The sequence below is a fragment of the Notothenia coriiceps genome, unplaced genomic scaffold (genome assembly GCF_000735185.1).
Source record: "Notothenia coriiceps isolate Sejong01 unplaced genomic scaffold, NC01 NC01_scaffold00037897, whole genome shotgun sequence".
NCBI classification, from domain to species: Eukaryota; Metazoa; Chordata; class Actinopteri; order Perciformes; family Nototheniidae; genus Notothenia; species Notothenia coriiceps.
The window spans coordinates 1-18195 of record NW_011370598.1 but is presented as its reverse complement, the minus strand read 5'-3'; the positions used below and the strand labels follow the sequence as shown (position 1 = coordinate 18195).

Here is an 18195-nt window from a genome sequence, read left to right as displayed (position 1 = left end):
TACTCCCCCCTTTGTGCGCTCTCTGATAGGCAGGATCTTACCTCAGCCCCCCGACTCCTCTACTGCCCCCTGTCCCCTCCTGTCTTCATGCTGTGCTGTAAAATGGTGATGTTTTTTCTTCACACTGGCTGAAGAAAAAAATAACTGAACGGACAGAAAGGTGAAAGCTGTGGTTTTACTGTGTTACTCAGGTGAAAATAATGGTGACTTCTGTGCTATTATTTTTTTTGCCAAATGCTCTCGCCTCTTCTCCACCAAGTAATGATTCTGAAGCATCTGGGTTCAAAGTATTTGATGTTCTGAAAAACTGTGAAAACACGCATGCTTTTCACTCCTTTTTTGATTTTGGGGGATTTTTCCTTCTGTTATGTGTGTTATTTATTCTTTTTTCTGTTAGATTGTGTGAGTTGTTTCCCGGCTTTGGAATCATTCAGTATATAAACTCCTACACGGCCCGGGATAAGGGCTTCCTAATGTGGGAGTTTGGGTTTTTGTGGGTCTGAATGGGGACACATGTTGTCTCTCTCATTCTTTGTCCAGACCCTGTTACTCCCCTCTTTTCCTGTTTTATTTGAATTTTCCTTTTTTTATGTTTGACCATAATTATTTATCACAATTACTGGTTTTGTCTTCAGTCTTTTTCTTTTCCTGGATTTCCCAGGTTTTCGTTCCCTTTCCTCTGTTGATTTTTTGTTTGCTCTTGCAAATAAGATGTTTGCTCTTCATTTCTTTTTTCTCTTGTCTTGTTTGACTTAAATTGGTTTCTTTCTTTCAAGAAAACAATATTTTTATTCAAACAGTAATTGAATAAAATATTGTCTGTGATCCCCCCTTCCCACCCGACCCCCTGTTTCTTTTCTTGCTCCTTCTCTGATGGATCCACACAGTGCCATACACCAAGGGCAAGTATACTCCATATTGGTCCACGTTCCCTTCCTTTACTTCCTACTCCCTACCGCTGCCTCCTTCCCACACCTCTCGTCCTTAACCTCTTCCTGCTGCCCCCCCCCTCCTCCTTCCCTCACCTGTCCCAGCCTGCTTGCCTCTGTTCCTGCCCGTCTTGCCTTCAGGACTCCCTCCCCTCTTCCTCTTCTACCTCTTCCTCTTCCTCCTCTTCACCTTCTTGCTGCAGCTCAGATCCCACATCCCTCACGATGGCTCCTCTGGTCCTCACCCTCCTCCCCACCTATCCACTGCTCCAGAAGCAAAAATAAAAACACCAAGGAAGACAGATATTCATGTTCTCTGTTAAAATGTGTCTTTTGTCCTCCCACATAATCCTTTTCCTTTTGTGGAAAGCTCCAAATGGGTTGTGTCTTCCCCCTTTCTCTCTCTCTTTTTCTCTCTTTCATCCACGATTTCTTTTCATTTTCTTTGGCCATATTTCTCTCTCTTCCTCATCTACCTTCATTTCTTTTTCACCTTCTTCTCTCTCGATTTCTCTCTCTCTGCCTTTTCTTACAGTGTCATTAATTAATAAATGTCTTTAATAGTTTTTACACTAGAGCTCAGGTTTTGACAGATCTTTAATTCGATTTTCATAATCTCCATCTTATTTGTGTAATAGCTAAAAATGTTTCAGTCAAACATTTTTTTGCAGTAACATTAAAATAATGTGGTAAGGTAAAAAAATCATCTTAAACATTGATATGAAATACTGCAATGCTACAACTTGGTTATAATATTGTATCTCCACATACCATGTAAGTACTGCTTTTTGATTATAGTAATAGTAATAAATAGTGATCTCTTGTGGTCATAATATTTTAATGTAGCTATACTTTATTGATCTCCATAATAAAGCTCTGTTAGCTTCCGTAGTCTGGTCTATAGCTGGAGTCGTTGCTGGCTGCAGAGTGACCCCCCCGGGCTGAGCCCACCCAGGTCCTCCCATGTTGTCAGGTGTCAGGGTGCCGCCTGGCTCCTGTGTCGTCCCTCTGTACTCCCTGTCTCCATCAGCTTGTCTCCCCTCCCGCCTCACCCCTCAGACTGTCAGAGGATGGCCCAGCACTTCCTCAGTAAACCTGACCCCGGATGTGCATGGCATTGTGGGCGGAAAACTACCTGGGCACTCTATTTTAACTCTAAAATGTCATTCCTCTGCTGTACACAGTTACAGGTCTTGATAAATAAGAAAGTAACACGTTGGATTCGTTGCAGACTCACCTGTTGATGCTTTGTGCTCTGTTTTGTCTGTGACAGATGAAAAGACGTTGCCCTTTGACATGCCCTTCACAATGCAATGCACTTCCTCTGATTATGTGTCTCTCTGAGCCCTCTCCCCTGCCAGTCTGAGGGGTGACCACTTCCATCAGGACCGTCACCCACCTCCCTTGCAATAGTTGGCCATGTTGATGCCTGCCTGATCTTAAAAGCACTCATTGTGAATAATCTGTCTGAGAACTTGCTTACCGACTCACCACGTCTCGCAAGTCAGTTCTCAGACATCCAAAGACATGTTAGATTGATGCTTAGTGAATCCGAACACGTTTGTTGATGAACAAAAAGACAAAGAAGGTGTGAGTGCTTGTGAAAGTGAAGCTGTCGTCCATTGAGATTCAGGTTCTATTTTTGGCACCATATTGGCTAACGCTAGTGTTCCCATGATACCTCAGTGTTGCTATGGTAAACTCCTTTCTGCGTCCCTGCACCTCTGAAGAACAGCTGCTGTTTACCCACAACTCCCCACCGCCCTGCCCACCACTCTCCCTGGATAACTTTCCCCTTTCTGTTGCAGATTTTGAATCACTGCTGCCAAACAGTTTTGAGTCTGAAGGACATGTATTCATTGCTCCCAGGTAGCCCTGTGTGAACGCTTGCTGTCGTTGATGGTCATCAGTGTTTGGTCTTGACATGCACTTCATATTGTTTTGTTGTGAGCATTTTTCTAATCTATCATCTGCTTTCTCGTATTACGTCTTTTGTGATGTTGAGGTGCACTTTGTGGAAGTGGTTGTGATTCATTCATTGTTTGGGTTGTGTTAACATGTAAAAACAATATACTTATACTATTTGTGTTATGGTTGCATTTACCCATTGTCTTCCCTGAGATAACATCATTACACCAAGAATTTAAGCCACATTTTCCTTGCATGCTGCTTCTATGTTGTATGTTTGTTGTACACATTTAAATTAAGGGGTTACTGGTTTGGTTGCACAAAAACTGTATGAAAAGAAGATTGAAATCCTATTGCTTGTGCTGTTTTAATATCAAATCCTCTTGGCCGACAGTTGCACCATGAATTCTGAACCACAGCGATACAAATCACTCTTTCATTGTGATGCCTGCACTCTGAACTCCAACACATATTTAGTTCTGATAGACAGCAATCTTATCATATTGAAAATGAAGCTTTAATATATGCATGCTGCACGTTATAGCATCAAGAAACCTATACTGTGTATGGCGTTGTGCATCCCTGCTTTGTGTTGCCTGTCCCTCTATAAAGGACATCAAAGATATTGTGTAAATATTGCATACACGTATTTGTTTTTAGCTTCCTTCTCTGTGTTCAAATGCTTCATCTCTTCCTCAGGGAGTACTGCAATGATCTGGAACTGTCCAACAACAACACTGAGTTCCTGCTCAACTTCATTGCTCTCATGGAGAAGGTGACACCAGACTCCAAACAATGTAAGTTTCATTTACTTTTGCTTTTAAATTATTGTAATTCTCAAGGCAAACTATAGTAAGCAAGGAGTTTATGCTACTATTAATGATTGTCTGGGTAGCCAAAACTATTAAGATAACTTGATGTACAGTTGCAAGAAAAAGTATGTGAACCCTTTGGAACTACCTGGATTTCTGCATAAATTGGTCATAAAATGTGTTCTGATCTTCATCTAAGTCACAACAATAGACAAACACAGTCTGCTTAAGCTAAAACCACACAAACAATTATATGTTTTTATGTTTTTATTGAACACACCATGTAAACATTCACAGTGCAGGGTGGAAAAAGTATGTGAACCCTTGGATTTAATAACTGGTTGACCCTCCTTTGGCAACAATAACCTCAACCAAACGTTTCCTATAGTTGCATATCAGACCTGCACAACGGTCAGGAGGAATTTTGGACCATTCCTCTTTACAAAAGTGTTTCAGTTCAGCAATATTCTTGGGATGTCTGGTGTGAATCGCTCTCTTGAGGTCATGCCACAGCATCTCAATTGGGTTGAGGTCAGGACTCTGACTGGGCCACTCCAGAAGGCCTATTTTCTTCTGTTGAAGCCATTCTGTTGTTGATTTACTTCTGTGCTTTGGCTCGTTGTCCTGTTGCATCACCCATCTTCTGTTGAGCTTCAATCGGTGGACAGATGGCCTTAAGTTCTCCAGCAAAATGTCTTGATAAACTTGAGAATTCATTTTTCCGTCGATGATGGCAATCTGTCCAGGCCCTGAGGCAGTAAAGCAGCCCCAAACCATGATGCTCCCTCCACCATACTTCACAGTTGGGATGAGGTTTTGATGTTGGTGTGCTGTGCCTTTTTTTCTCCACACATAGCGTTGTGTGTTCCTTCCAAACAACTCAACTTTGGTTTCATCTGTCCACAGAATATTTTGCCAGTAGTGCTGTGGAACATCCAGGTGCTCTTTTGCAAACTTCAAACGTGCAGNTTCCCTGGTCTAATAAAGCCAGCGTCGTACCATGCGTTCTATTGGTAACAAAACTTTCACCTAAGTCGTCAATGACCTTTCGGTCACTTCCCTCGCCTCCTTCGCCCCCACCACACCCTCTTAAATCTTTCCACTTCTGGTCTGCTCCGGCGGACCGTAAGACCTACTCGACGTCTCAGGCTACCGTCGATACAATCCCTGTATCCAGCCGTTGTAACTGATAGCAGACGTTCTTTATTCTATAGCACTGGCATCCAGGACATGGTTAAACCGTACACCCCAGCACGTGCACTTCGCTCTGCATCAGCCAAACAGCTCGCTGCACCCGCACTGCGAGGGGGACCCAAGTTCCCATCAGCAAAAACTCGTGGGTATGCTATCCTGCCTCCAAAATGGTGGAATGAGCTCCCCATTGACATCAGGAAAGCAGAAAGCTTACACATCTTCCGGCGCAGACTGAAAACTCATCTCTTTCGACTCCACTTCGAGCGATAGAATTACTAACAAAGCACTTTTATACTAATAAAGGACTGGCTTATCTAAAGCCAGTGGAGTAGCCCTTGAAATGTTTGGCTCTATGAAAACTGATGTACTTATATGATTCTGATTTCTTCAAGGTTGTATCTTCCTGGTCGAATGTACTTATTGTCAGCTCAATGCAATGTAATATAATGTAATGTAACATCAAGCTTTTGCATAGACTTATGTAGATTAAGTTGGCTGGGATTAAGAGGGTGTCTCCAATTTCGACAACCAAACTTGATATGTTTGTATTCACCTGAGTGTTTTATTATATTTTATATCCAGAAATCCTCTCTTCAATTGGTTCAGTTTTTATGGTTGAAATGTGATATCTTAAGGGACGGGAAATCTACATCTGATGTGAATGTAACTGAAACTCTCACACCATCTTCCCCTCATCATGTTTAGGTGACAATTTGCTCCTCCATAACCTGATTCTGGACACTGGCATCATCAGGCAGCTGGTTGAGAAAGTGTGGAAGAATAAAGACTTGAATACGTGAGTAGGATTAAGTAAGTGCGTTTTTAGATTTCTCTCTAAATAGGCTTTTGGTTTGATTTGCATCTCTTTTCATCATCCTGATATTTAGATATGGCTTCCTGGCTGTGTTTGCTGCATCAGATGGAGGAGTTACAAGAGTGTTCCCCAACAAGTAGGTGCTCTCAGTTCATCTGTTTTATTCCTCACTCTATTCTCTTCGAACGCTGTAAGTTGTGAACCTTTGAGTATAGTGGGAGTCTTGTAATGTAGAGATTTACAGCTCCAGTGTTTCTGCTCTTAAATCTCAGGGCTGCAGAAACCTGGGAGGAAGACCCTGAGCCGTTTAATGCCAGCTATTACCGGCGCAGTCTGGACAACAAGGGCTACATCTTCAGAGCGCCTTATCGAACAGGTGAGGGATGCTCTCAGTCTTGGGTTATATATCTCTCACCGAGGCTCATTTTGTGTGGTGGCCGTTTGAATCTAACGGCTTGTTTTTTTCCTTTGTTACTGTCATAAAGCGCGGGACGAGCTGTTGAACCCGGAGAACGACACCATCGGGATCCTGGTGAGCACGGCCGTGGAGATCACAGTAGGAGGGAAGACCATCAAACCTGCAGGTGAGTTCAGCAAAAATAATAATATAATAGACGTGGAAGAAAGGGAGGCAGAGATAATTATACCGCTGTGTTTCTTGTCGCTTTGTATGGACATGTCCGCTCTTATTTCGTTGGGCCTTTTATTTCCATATGTATGTATTATTTTAATTTTCATCTCTTTTTACTAACTTCTCTTTTCCTCAGTGGTCGGAGTGAAGCTGGACCTTGAAGCCTGGACGGACAAGTTTAAGATCCTTGCTAGCAACCATACAGACAACAATCAGGGCTCAAATACGGTAATGAAATATACCTTTTTTAAAGTTTCCTAAATAAACCAGTATTTCTCCGATTTTGAACTGTTGCTAATTGTCTTTTCCCCCGTGACAGTGTGGACCAAACAGAGGCTGTGAAATGGATTGCGAGGCCAACAGTGAGGTGAGTCAATCTGATAATGTGCTGATAAGCTTCCTGTATTCAGCTCGGTCTCCTCTATCAGAGCACTTTACATTATCTGCTGTGAATTAACAGCCTGTCTCTGCCCCTGTGTGCAGGATCTCCTGTGCTATTTAATAGATGACGGTGGATTCCTAATCATGTCTAATCAGAAGGAGGAATGGAACAAGGTTGACTTCAATAATGTATTCTCTCACACTGAACACTTTGCGCTTTATCTTTACACTGAGCTTGACTGGCGTTTCTTATTTCCCACAGGTGGGCATGTTCTTCAGTGATGTTGATCCCTACTTGATGTACGCGCTCTACAACAATTCCTTCTACAACCGCAAGCAGTCATATGACTACCAGTCTGTGTGTGAAAAGGTTTCTAAGTCTCAAAATGGGGCTGCACCCAGAGGAGTGTTTGTGGTAAGGATATACACTTCCACACCATAAAGGATGAGATGTAACAATAACAAATTAGCTGATTAAATGCTTAAAATACACTGAATTAATAGCAATAGTGAGACAGATGGATATTGTTTTTAATAGGGACTGGATTCGACTTGCTTATTGTTGCTACATTTTTCTCTTTTCCTTTGCATTTACAGCCCACAATTGCAGATTTTGTAAACGTGGCTTGGTGGACATCAGCAGCGGCATGGTGAGACTCCTCTAGCTTTCATGAAAAAACACAACTGTATCACACAGAACACACATACCGCACCTTAAGGAAATATTGAATAGATAGTAGACAGTGCTGTATTCACTAAAAAAGAAATTGCTGTTTCACTAAGCCCCGTCTCGTGTCTCCACAGGTCCTTGTTCCAACAGTTTATTTATGGACTGGCTTATCAGAGCTGGTTTGTCAGAGGTGGGTACAAACAACAGACATTTAATCACATGTTGGTGTTTTAAATGTCTGTATGAAAAGTTGAAAGCTCTTAGCATTTCCAAGTGGTATTCTCTGTCTATCTGTTTCCAAACAAATCACACAATGGAGACGTTGATAACATATTTGATGTCTGTCGGGGGCTTTGTTGTGAAAGGCTGTGTACGACCTGGCAGACGGGAATGCATTATGAAGCGACGTTAATAGGCAACCAAGCTAAATGCTGATGGTGTCATTATTAGAAGAAAATATGTTGGCAAATTAAAGCAGTAAAATTACTTTTTTGTTTTAGATTTCCTGTCAAGAGTTAGATAAGAATATCGGCCCCATTCTTATTAAGCATGAAGCTAAAGACGGGAGAACACTCACCTCTCAGCTCCTCTCAGCTCCTCTCAGCTCACTAATTAACACCTTTTACCTCATTGACAATCAGAAATATAATGACAACAATTTGCGGGTTTGAGGGGATAATTATGGTATCTATCTTTTCATCTCACTCGAGGGAACAAAAGGAATAATTGCATTTTCCATTATGTTGAACTTTTTCTGACCACTCATGGAGTTATGAGACTTTAAAGTGCACTGACTAACATCCAATGATATAAGTGTCAGTATTTCAAGTGGACAGTGACATTAGTTTGTTATCAACCTCTGTGCAAAAACTTTCAATCCAAACTATGTAAAGAAATGTTGAAGGAGAGAGGTTTTACAGCCTTTTCCAGGCAGAATGCAGGAATTCACTAATTAAAATCCCATTTTTAGAGCCAGCTCTTATAAATCAAGTGAACTGACAAGTGAGATGTGTCTGTGCTCTGGTGACGCTGCAGATGAGGTGGATGCAGAAGGAATGGACTCTACTCGGGTGCGGAGTTGTGTAATGAAACAGACGCAGTACTTCCTGAGTAATCTCAGCAGCTCCTACAACATACTGCAGGACTGTGGCAACTGCTCCAGGTCTGTACACATGACAGAATACACACATGTAAACACACACACACACACACACACACACACACACACACACACACACACATCAGACTCGCACCGTGACAGATGCTCAGTTAGCAAGACGGATTCATCTTCCTGTCGGAGCTAATAAACTCTGCTGATGATTAAACCGCATCAGCTCTAATGAAACGGTCATATCATCGGCTAAATGAGCCTTACAAGACTGTCTCATGAATCTTGCTGATCCATTAGCAAATGAGGCTGTGATGTAAGCGAACAGAGGGGGGTAGTTATGTTGTCTCCCTTTTCTTTGCCTCTCTCTTTCTCTGCAGGCTGATTCATGCCAAGAGGATAAACAACACCAACTTGCTGTTTGTGGTCGCAGAGAAGATGCCTTGCAACTCCTGCGAGATAGAGAAGCTGTCCCAGGAGGAGGAGGAGGAGTGTATCCTTTTTCACATTGTACACCAGCTGCTAGAGAATAAGACACTCTACATTCTATCTCCTTATTACCATACCTGTGGACACGCAGATGTGTCCCGGTTTTTTTTCAAGGTTATTTTTGTCATGATGGTTTGAAATATAACCTGTCGTTTAACATTTAGCATCTGCACGACTGCCTGAGGACTCTGAGTGTGTGTGAAAGAGGAAACATTGCAGAAAAAAAAAACACATTTGAATGTTTTTACTTTTCCTTAATCGAGTCAATTTTCAGTGAAGCACGAAAATCCATGTGAAGACGTGGCGCGCTATCGAAAAGGACCCGGCACCTGCTTTGACAATAACCTCACTGTAAGATGTTCTGACACAATATCAATGAGCACTTTTATTTAAGTGTTATACTTTATCCACTTTCAGCCAAATCGTTTTGCGATGACTTGATCTCACATCCTGTCTAATGATTCTGAGCAAGCTGTGAGAAGTTTGACTTAAACACAGAAAGGTCAAAAACAGTGAAACACAGTTTAGACTTTGAAAATCAAACTTTTTTTATTGGAATTATCCTTAGCAACGAAGTGATATAATGTGTACTGAAAAACCCTTTCAAGTCAGGATGAATCAATTCAGCTGTAACCCTTAACCCTACACACAAAACAGTTTGAGAACGGGCATACAGTTATGACTTTACATTAAAGATTTTTAACAACTGTAACTCCTTGTCTTTAAGGGAATAATCTGACCTATAGGAAAACAGGCTTAGATGGTTTCTTATAGAGTTAGACGAGAAGATTGATACCACTGTGGAGGCTAACAGCAAGAGTCACTAGTCCGAGCAAAGTACAGGCAATATCCAAAATCACTTCCTATTACCTGTATGTATCACCGTGTAGCGCCCCCACGTGTTTATCAGTGGAATGGACCCCTGCTTGTTGTAGCTTCATATTTAATGGACAGACACGAGGGGAATCAATCTTCTCATCTAACTCTTTGCCAGAAAGAAAATAAATGTCTAAATGTTTGTTTACATTTTTTGTTTGTATTTATAGAGGATATAAACTAAGAATTAAGTGAGAGAAAATGTCCACTTTCTTCCTAGCAGTTTAACATAAAGGGTTAGCTTATAAGACACAAACACAACAACACAAATAGTTCAACATATGTTGAATGAGCGCTTCCTGAATGAAGTAGTCAAATAACAATGCACAAGGAATAAAGATCTGTCCTCACAGCTTGAGTCTTCTCTCTGCAGGAGAACACGTCAGACTGTGGGCGGGGCCACTCCTTCCGCCCCTCCCTCTACACCTTACTGCTCATCCAGCTGCTCCTGCTCTATCCGGCCGTCAGCCCCCACTTTCACTCTCTACTACATTAATTCCATTTTCCTCCACGTGTCTTCTTTTAGCCTCCCTGACCCAAAACCCTCCAACCCCACCTCCCACCTCCATGCCCCTATTCCCCGCCCCCCTTATATAGTCATAGGTAATAAAGGGACTTCCCTTCACAGCAAGTTGGAAGCCCTGAGTGCCGCGCTACCCAGCTCGCTTCAGTCCTTGTTGCTTAGTGACAACTGCCGGACGTTTGTGTACCCAGCCAGTTAACCTTCATCTGCAGGAGGAGCGGGTGGTGCTGCACCACCTGGATCCTCAGAGGCAACGTCAGAAAACAAAAACATCACCCCCTTTTTCGAGAGGAAGGGAGGGTAAAGAGGACAGGCCGATGTCCTCTTCTCAGACCTCCCCCCCCCCCCGCCTCACACAGACTGAGGAGTAGAGGTCCTCTTCGCCTCTGTCCATCAGACAGAAGGCGGGATTTCTTCTTCTTCTTCTTCTTCTCCTCTATCTCAGAGTTTTGTCGCTCTGTCAACTGCCTCTCGTAGGCTGTGGACCATCAGCCAGTTATAGCCGCCACCATAAAAGAAAATAACATTTAAAAAAAAAAAAAAACTGTCAAGTATACAACATGTCAAGTATAAACCGCTGAAGTGATGAGTATTCCAAGCATACTGTGTATTTAGGTTTTAATTTGAAAAGGAAGTCGTTAAGGTGTTTATTTCAAAAGACATTAATTGTTTTATGCTCTATATCTACTTGCCAAAATTAGATCAACTTTCATGCGGTCTTGTTTTTTTATAGCCAAAACACGAGGAGGAAATGGTTTCCAATTCTAGGTTTAGGAAAGACTATGAGAGGAGACACTGAATGCTGATTCATTTTGTGCAGCTTCTAATTACAGATTATTTCTCGTAAAAGACGTCCACTGGGGATTATTGTAATTACATGATAGTAATCGCATTTCTTCAAGTATTTTTCCTCATATTTACTATTTGAGGCTAGTGCTATCTGGCTTATTATAACACTAGTGACAGCTGTGAAATATGAATCAGTGTTTGCTCACTTCAGCGTCGTGTATTATTCTCCTTTACGATCAATCGACCATTCTGACTTCTGGTTTTGGTCGGATGTTAAAAAAAAAATATTTTTTAAATCCCTGTGCTCTCAGAAGCAAAAGCTCACCTCTGCCAATATTAATGAGGCTTTTCCAGTGACCTCTATTAACTCTCCTCATCACAATTATACATGTGCTTTACTTCTGGTCAACCGACACACAGATCTCTGCCTCATGACCGTCTCATATAGCCCTGGTTAGGGTTTTCTTTTTACCTTTGACTGATGCTGTTCCAACTTCAAAACCATTCGCTGCTGGGGGATAGGGGCTTATCAACATTTCCAACTAAAGTGCAGAAAAAGGCAACTAAATATGGCGATCACATAAAGTAGTAGTCTGGTTGTAATCCGTGGCAGTAAATCATTTGATCATTACGATGTTTAGGAGCCGCTCTGTTTCATAGCGCCTTGATGCACTTTGTTTTTGGACCACATGGGCTGTATACGAGTAGAGCTACTGTATAGTACCTTTATAGAGCAGCCACGTGTGAGGCTTTGGATGTGAGACTGAATCTGTTGGCTATAGAAAAAGCTTTACACAGAGCCATCACACTGACTGGCTCCAGCTTAATGTATTTGCCCTCTCGGCCCCCTGACTGCCATCATATAGAGTTACTATACCGTTCCTTTACCAAGCCGTGTTTAGAGCTATGATACACTATCAGTATACAGCGACTTTACTGGCCATAGAGCGTTCTTAGGGCCACCTGACTGCTATCGTTCTGCCTGAATCGTGTGTGGATGTGTTTGTTTTCGTTAAAACCCTCAAAGGGAATGTCATTATAAATGAGTTGTGGAGTGTGTGAGGGGTGACAGTTGTGGTAGCATAACATGTTTGTTTTTTTCCTGATCCTGTGTTGCAACATAAATCCAATGTTGTTGTGGTGGGGGAGAAAAAAAAAGGATTTTACTTAAACTAAAATAATTCATCTTTAACCATTACTCTGCCTAAATGTTAATCTGAGGGAGCCGAGGTGTCTGAAAGAATGTGTAGTTCATCAGTGTTTCTGCTTCAAATGCAACATAGCTAACAAAGCCTCTCAAAATGCCTTAGTGTTACACAGTACAGAGCTCTGATACGTTTCCCTCCCTCATGTACACTCACACAAAAAGATCCTCCAAAATATTCACTCCCCGGGTTTTCTTGGTGTTCTGCAGTAAGTATAGTGAGCTCTTATTTTGTATTATCGCGTCTTTGATGATTCGTTATTGATTGATGCCTGTTTTTTTATTAAATGCTTGAAAGCCAGGTGGGAGTTTTCCATTTCAAAAAGCCTCCGACCTTCGATGTTCACACCCACCCAATCCTCACTGTATTGCTCAGGTGGGACGATTCACAATTTGAACTTAACCACACACTCTGTACAGTTGTTGGTACTATTTGATGTGACAAACCTGCTGGCAGAGAAACTGCAGCTCGGCTCCAAAAACGAATCTAAAAATAACTAAACAAGAGACTGTTAAAAAGTTATTGTATTTTCAATTTGGCAGTGTTGATAACCGGATGCAGTTTAACTTTTCTGGCATTTGTTTGTCTCTGTCCTGTGCCATTGAATCCTGTCTGTATTTCCACTGTCTGTAAATGAGCGCTACACGTGCCTGTGGAAATGTACCCCCTGCAACTTCCTCTCTTTTCCTGGCCCTTGTACGCTTACAGTCCTCACACATAATCTGAATATGTAGGCCTACAGTTTTTTTGCACCTGCACCAAGACATTATGCACAACACACCTACGAGCAAACATGTAATGATGACACTTATTCATGCCCAGCTGGGAGATGTCAAGCACCAGGCAGAAGTAAGCCAAGGACGTCACTTCACAGGTGTGTTTTTTTGAGAGCGGGTGAAATGTCAGAGGCAAGCTCAGGGAGTGGGTCTCCACAGAGCAGCCGTCGGACTGAAGGTCAGAGAGGAATCCTGTAGTGATGTCTGTGTGTGCATCCCAACGAGGGAAACGTCTTCTGAAGGGAACACGCGACTGATTTCTGTGGTTTGACAAATTTACTTTTGCCAAAATATAAAATAAAAATATAAAATTGGACCAGCTTGGGGATGATGAAAGGGAGGGGGTCTGCTTTAGGACTCAACCCTAAATTAAGTAGGGGATGGTTTTCATAAAGCCTCTTGCCCCCCTCCCGACCCTCGCTGCATCTGTGTTGGTGCGTCTCTGTGGGAAAGACACAGTGTGTATGTGATTCTGTAGTCTGTAGTCTGTAGTCTGGTGCTATGTGACCATGTTTGACAAGTGTGTAAAAAAAATTACAGCAACATTTAGAGTAAAAAAAGAGTTAAATCAGTCAAATTTTAAGTGAAGTTATAAAAAATATAGGAATACAGCACTGTTGATAAGTTTGAGATCTGAAGTAAAAAATGTATTGAATTTTGTTGTACGTGTGTGAGTGTGAATGTTGGTGTGTGTGGATGATTTAGCTCCTTCTTTTCTGGGCACCGGTCCATGTCGCTCCATTCTTTTGTACAGATGAAGCTAAAAAAAAAGATAAAAAGAAGAGGGCAAAATTTGTAAAATATTGTGTCTGTGACTCCTTGTAAAATATTTTCAAATAGTTTATTACAGAGAATCAGTTATTAAATAATGTTCATATTTTTCACTTCATTTCAGCGTGTGGTGTTTGTTTTTCAGTCGAGACAGGTTAAGAATTGTTCATTTACCAGTTACATAGGAAATATAAAGTGTATTTTTTATAAGATAAGTGCATAATTGTAGCTTTACCATGATATACAGTTAGCTAAAAGGGAAAAACTTTGTGACAACTATCGCTACTTTTGTCTGTAGCCTATACTAAATATGATTTAAGCTAATCAAGCTTTGTTTAGCATAGCACAAAGAGTGAAAAAGCTATACTCTAAAACATGCTTGATTATTCTTTTTCATAATCTGGTATTGATTTTTCTTACTTTTAGAAAGAGCCAGGATGGTTGTTTGCGCGTCTGTCAAGTCTCCCTGCTAAGCTAAGTGAGTCGGCTGTTTGAGTTTACTTCAAATGTAGCCTATCAATCGTCTCATTTAAAGGTGGGGTAGGTAATTTGAGAAACCAGCTCGAGTGCGCTAGAATTTGAAAATACATTACCGTAAAAAATCTGCCACACTTACAGAGCCCCTCCTCCAACACACACGAACGCACACATGACCAATGAGGGCACGAGATACGTTTGTGCACAAATGGAAGGCTGACAGGCAGGTAGGCCATCCAGTTATTTTAGCCGGGCCGGTGTCAGTACCATATGTGTTCGGGGTCCGTCGCTTACCAATGACGTCACGCATTGTGATTGGCTGGTGATGGTGATGGTGATCGGCTGGTGATGGTGATCTTCGTTTTGTTCCCCGTTTTTTTTTCAAATTGAATTTATTGAAAACTCCAATATCAACGTAAGAGCTTGTGCCTCTTCGGGGGGTGCTAACACTTAACCATACACGTTATTGTTAACTTTCTCCGTCTTTATATATAGATATTACTTTTCTCCGTTAATCTCCGTCACGTTGTTTCCAAAGCAACAACAACTTCCTGTCAACAGCGTTACCTCTCCTTCAAAATAAAAGCTTGTCAAGCCAAATTACACGTAAGACATATACAACTGCAACGAAAGTAGCAAACACAATGCGATATCCTTTTCAATTTTAAAGAACACAAATTGGGTTACATTAACAAATAACTCTAAAACAACAGTACTATGTAGAATAACAAAATGAATGCTATGTAGAATAACAAAATGAACACCGAAATCCGCGAACAACAACAAAATCCGCGTGTTGAAGCGGTTTGCTGCTGATTACTATGCCCCCCCGCGCCCCCGCGGGCCGAATATTCGGACAAATTAAAGAATGAAGTGTATGTTTAAATGTTAGCACCCCCCGAAGAGGCTCAAGCTCTTACGTTGAGTCTGAGTTGAGAATTTGGCCGTGTAAAATGTCCTCTTGGGTTGCCGTACAGCCAATGCGTGACGTCATTAGTAAACGACGGACCCCGAACACANTGTTAATTTTTAATATTCTTTGCAGAATTTGGCCGTGTAAAATGTCCTCTTGGGTTGCCGTACAGCCAATGCGTGACGTCATTAGTAAACGACGGACCCCGAACACATATGGTAGGCCAAACACATATGGTACCTACACCGGCTAAAATAATGATTGATCGTGCTTTTTACTAAGGCTTCCACAGATGACATTTTTTTTAATGGATTTTTTGTCAAAGCACTTAAGATATTCATTGCTATCGGGATGTTAAGAGGAATATAACAAAAAGTGTATCTCGAGCCGGTTTCTCAAACTTACCTACCCCACCTTTAACTCTGGGCTAAAAAGTGAATAAGCATATTTCATTCTTGGCACTATTTAAAAACTCTAAATCAGGTTGTGCAGGACGTCTGTGGCCTACATTTCTGATTAATTCGAGGGGTTCACAGCGTCTTCAGGAAGTCGGTGAGAGCTTTGTGCCAAGTGTCCGGGTCGTCCAGGTAACAGGGGTGACCCGCCCCTTTCATCACCACCACGCTGTGATTGGCTAGGTTCCTCAGGTTGCTTAGAGACACTTCTCCAAGCTGAGCGTCCTGGTCCCCGTAAACGATCAGTGATGGGACCTGAAGGAAAGATGGGACACAAAACCTGGGTGATAAATACTTCTAAAATGTCCATAGTCCTGTTTGCTTTTTGTAAGCCCCTTGCTCATAGGATTTTGTAGATGTCCTCTATTTTACCTCAACCACTGTTTAAACCACCAGAATACTTTATCTGAAGTGTTTGTCAAATGGCCGTACTGTACAGCTTGGAGAAAAAGTCACTCTTTATGAAACAAGCTTTGTCATTTTAGGGTTTCATCTTTCTATTTTTGGGTTTGCTGCGCTGAGTAAGCCTTTGTCCTGTCTTATTTTGGGATGTGTGCCAATGATCCACGTTCCATCGATTAGATAAAAAACAACTTTTACCTCCCGATAACGTCTGGCATCAGATTTAAAATGTCAAGCTTCAGAAAAGTTGAAACGATAACTTTAATAATGTCTCAAATAGTCATTTTGTTAACAATTTGCATTTCAGACTTTAAACCAGGATAACCCTAAAAGTAAACGTACTCATTGTACAGAAATGGTATAACTGTGCTGTAATTACTGATGCCTTGATGTTTTAGTAAAGTTGAAGTAATGTCTCTCGCTGCGGAAGTCATCCTGTAAAGTTACTTTTTACATTTCACTACTTGCTTTTAATAATTTTGTTTATTAACACGTTTTTAATGCTTTTGATATCAACATCTCACTCACATGATATCATGTCACTGCATTAAGTAGCCATGATGCTCTCACTCTTTTTGCATTTACTCAGACATGTTCGTCATTGCAGGGGAACTACTTTTGAGTAACTAATACGTCTCCTTCATGGATAATGCAGCTTCACTTGGTTTGCCATCTAAGAAATTGAATTTTGTAATAGTTGAGAGCTGGATGAAAGAAAGTGTGAAAGTCACATGATATCTGCTCCTCTCATGGTCGCATGTAAAAGGGAAGAAGGTTGTGCTGGAAAACGGGGTTGACATTCACGGATGCTCAAGTTAAGAGGAAAGGAGAAACAGAAAACTTCAAAGGAATCTAAATAATAACCTAGCACACACTGTACCTTTACACTCTGGTACTGCTCTGCTGTGAATTTGTCGGTGCAGATGGGAGCCACGGGGACGTAGGCTCGGACCAGAGCCTGGTGCTGCATGAGGAAAGGCAGGGAATACATCCCGCTGAGCGAAGGGCTGATCACCACCGCCGGGCTGAGGCTCAGCTGCTCACACACCTCTCTCAGGAACCCTGCAGGGGCCAATTCTCCAACCGCTGCCGGGGCCTCGGCTGACTTAGAGCGGCCCAGTCCTGCGAACAGAGAGGGAGGAAGCAGACTAATGAAGGCGTGAGAGAAGAACAAGGCCAGGTTTCACATTTATTTGGTAATAGAAGATTTTGTGTAAAGGTTTTTAAACTGATAGATGTGGAGGCAGAGACATGAGGCACAGATACTACATGAGGATGAAGGGTACAGGTGCATTTAAAAAAAACACACAGCTCACAGGCTCAATTTAGGAACTGGAACAATATTTATGTCTGGGTTTAGAAAACATCTTAAATACACTTTTTAGATGAACCTTGGCATTTAGTCTAGTTAATAAGGTTTAGTTTTAGTTGAAGTTTTCAATTATCCTATTATGATTTTTTAACACCATTTTGTTTTTTTACAGAATACAACTTTTATTCAAAATTGTGATCCTTTAAGTTTATTTTTATTTCAGTGTTTTAATCAAAACTGAGGGAGAATCCTGATAGGCCTTTAAGGCTTATTGCTTTGGGGCCATCAGACTGACCTGGCAGGTCGATGGCGATAGCGCGGCAGCCTGCTCTGGCCAGAGTCTCCAGAGTGCCGATGTTGAGCCAGTTCTCTGAAGAGAAACGGATGCCGTGAAGGAGTAAAACTGACATCCTCCCTTCCCCTGCGGCAGGTTCACTCTGTCTGTAGAAGAGCGGCGCTTTGCAGCTCTCCACCTGCACACTCCCCTCTGTCATCCTCACAGCTGACATCCTGAAGAGAAAAGCAGCAGAAAACCATCGGTTCACCTCAACTTGGTAGGCTGGTATTATTATAGTGTGGTAAAGCAAAAGTACATAAGAATTAGCATCACAAAATACTCAACTTGTTCTCTTGCGGGTTTACTACAAGGTGAGTTCCTTTTATTATTTCCTGCTTTTTAAACACATTAGCTCTACAGTACAGGTTAGCTCTGAGTGTTAGCGAGGATTGCTAATGTAAACAAAGACGAGATTACGTCCAA

At 41.7% G+C, this 18195-nt stretch overlaps 2 protein-coding genes across 3 annotated transcripts in view; one reads left to right on the top strand and one right to left on the bottom strand.

The window, feature by feature from the left end:
• The window catches only part of LOC104967865 (voltage-dependent calcium channel subunit alpha-2/delta-2-like), a gene marked incomplete at its 5' end in the record, with an annotated part of 21052 nt that extends 7176 nt beyond the window's left edge, over positions 1–13876 (top strand). Inside the window, 17 exons of the mRNA XM_010797398.1 lie at positions 888–902; positions 2738–2798; positions 3537–3634; positions 5549–5639; positions 5731–5793; positions 5930–6033; positions 6143–6241; positions 6425–6516; positions 6608–6655; positions 6772–6843; positions 6932–7084; positions 7267–7319; positions 7474–7529; positions 8375–8501; positions 8828–8940; positions 9211–9287; positions 10186–13876. Coding sequence (XP_010795700.1) covers positions 888–902; positions 2738–2798; positions 3537–3634; positions 5549–5639; positions 5731–5793; positions 5930–6033; positions 6143–6241; positions 6425–6516; positions 6608–6655; positions 6772–6843; positions 6932–7084; positions 7267–7319; positions 7474–7529; positions 8375–8501; positions 8828–8940; positions 9211–9287; positions 10186–10308 — 1445 coding nt within the window. The remainder of the gene's footprint in view (positions 1–887; positions 903–2737; positions 2799–3536; positions 3635–5548; positions 5640–5730; positions 5794–5929; positions 6034–6142; positions 6242–6424; positions 6517–6607; positions 6656–6771; positions 6844–6931; positions 7085–7266; positions 7320–7473; positions 7530–8374; positions 8502–8827; positions 8941–9210; positions 9288–10185) is intronic.
• On the bottom strand, positions 10703–18013 carry abhd14b (abhydrolase domain containing 14B). Of its 2 annotated transcripts, none has more exons than XM_010797397.1 (4): positions 17731–18013; positions 17004–17245; positions 15775–15976; positions 10703–13865 (listed from the first exon to the last, which is right to left on the bottom strand). In XM_010797397.1, exons 1-3 carry the CDS (start codon positions 17942–17944, stop codon positions 15797–15799), a joined length of 636 nt encoding a protein of 211 aa, XP_010795699.1. In that variant the 5' UTR covers positions 17945–18013; the 3' UTR covers positions 10703–13865; positions 15775–15796. The 2 variants fall into 2 exon arrangements, 1 of the variants encoding a protein (XP_010795699.1); XR_800767.1 differs by lacking the exon at positions 10703–13865 and adding an exon at positions 15068–15183 and having other exon boundaries at positions 15740–15976; positions 17731–18012.
• Between the last annotated feature and the right edge of the window lie 182 nt (positions 18014–18195).

Bases quoted from the DNA above. Each gene is read 5' to 3' on its own strand.
- abhd14b (XM_010797397.1), bottom strand. From the start codon at position 17,944: ATGTCAGCTGTGAGGATGACAGAGGGGAGTGTGCAGGTGGAGAGCTGC. The intron at 17,246-17,730 runs GTCAGTCTGATG...CTCTGTTCGCAG, and splicing joins TATCGCCATCGACCTGCCAG to GACTGGGCCGCTCTAAGTCA. The intron at 15,977-17,003 runs GTACAGTGTGTG...TCTTTCCTTCAG, and splicing joins AGCAGTACCAGAGTGTAAAG to GTCCCATCACTGATCGTTTA.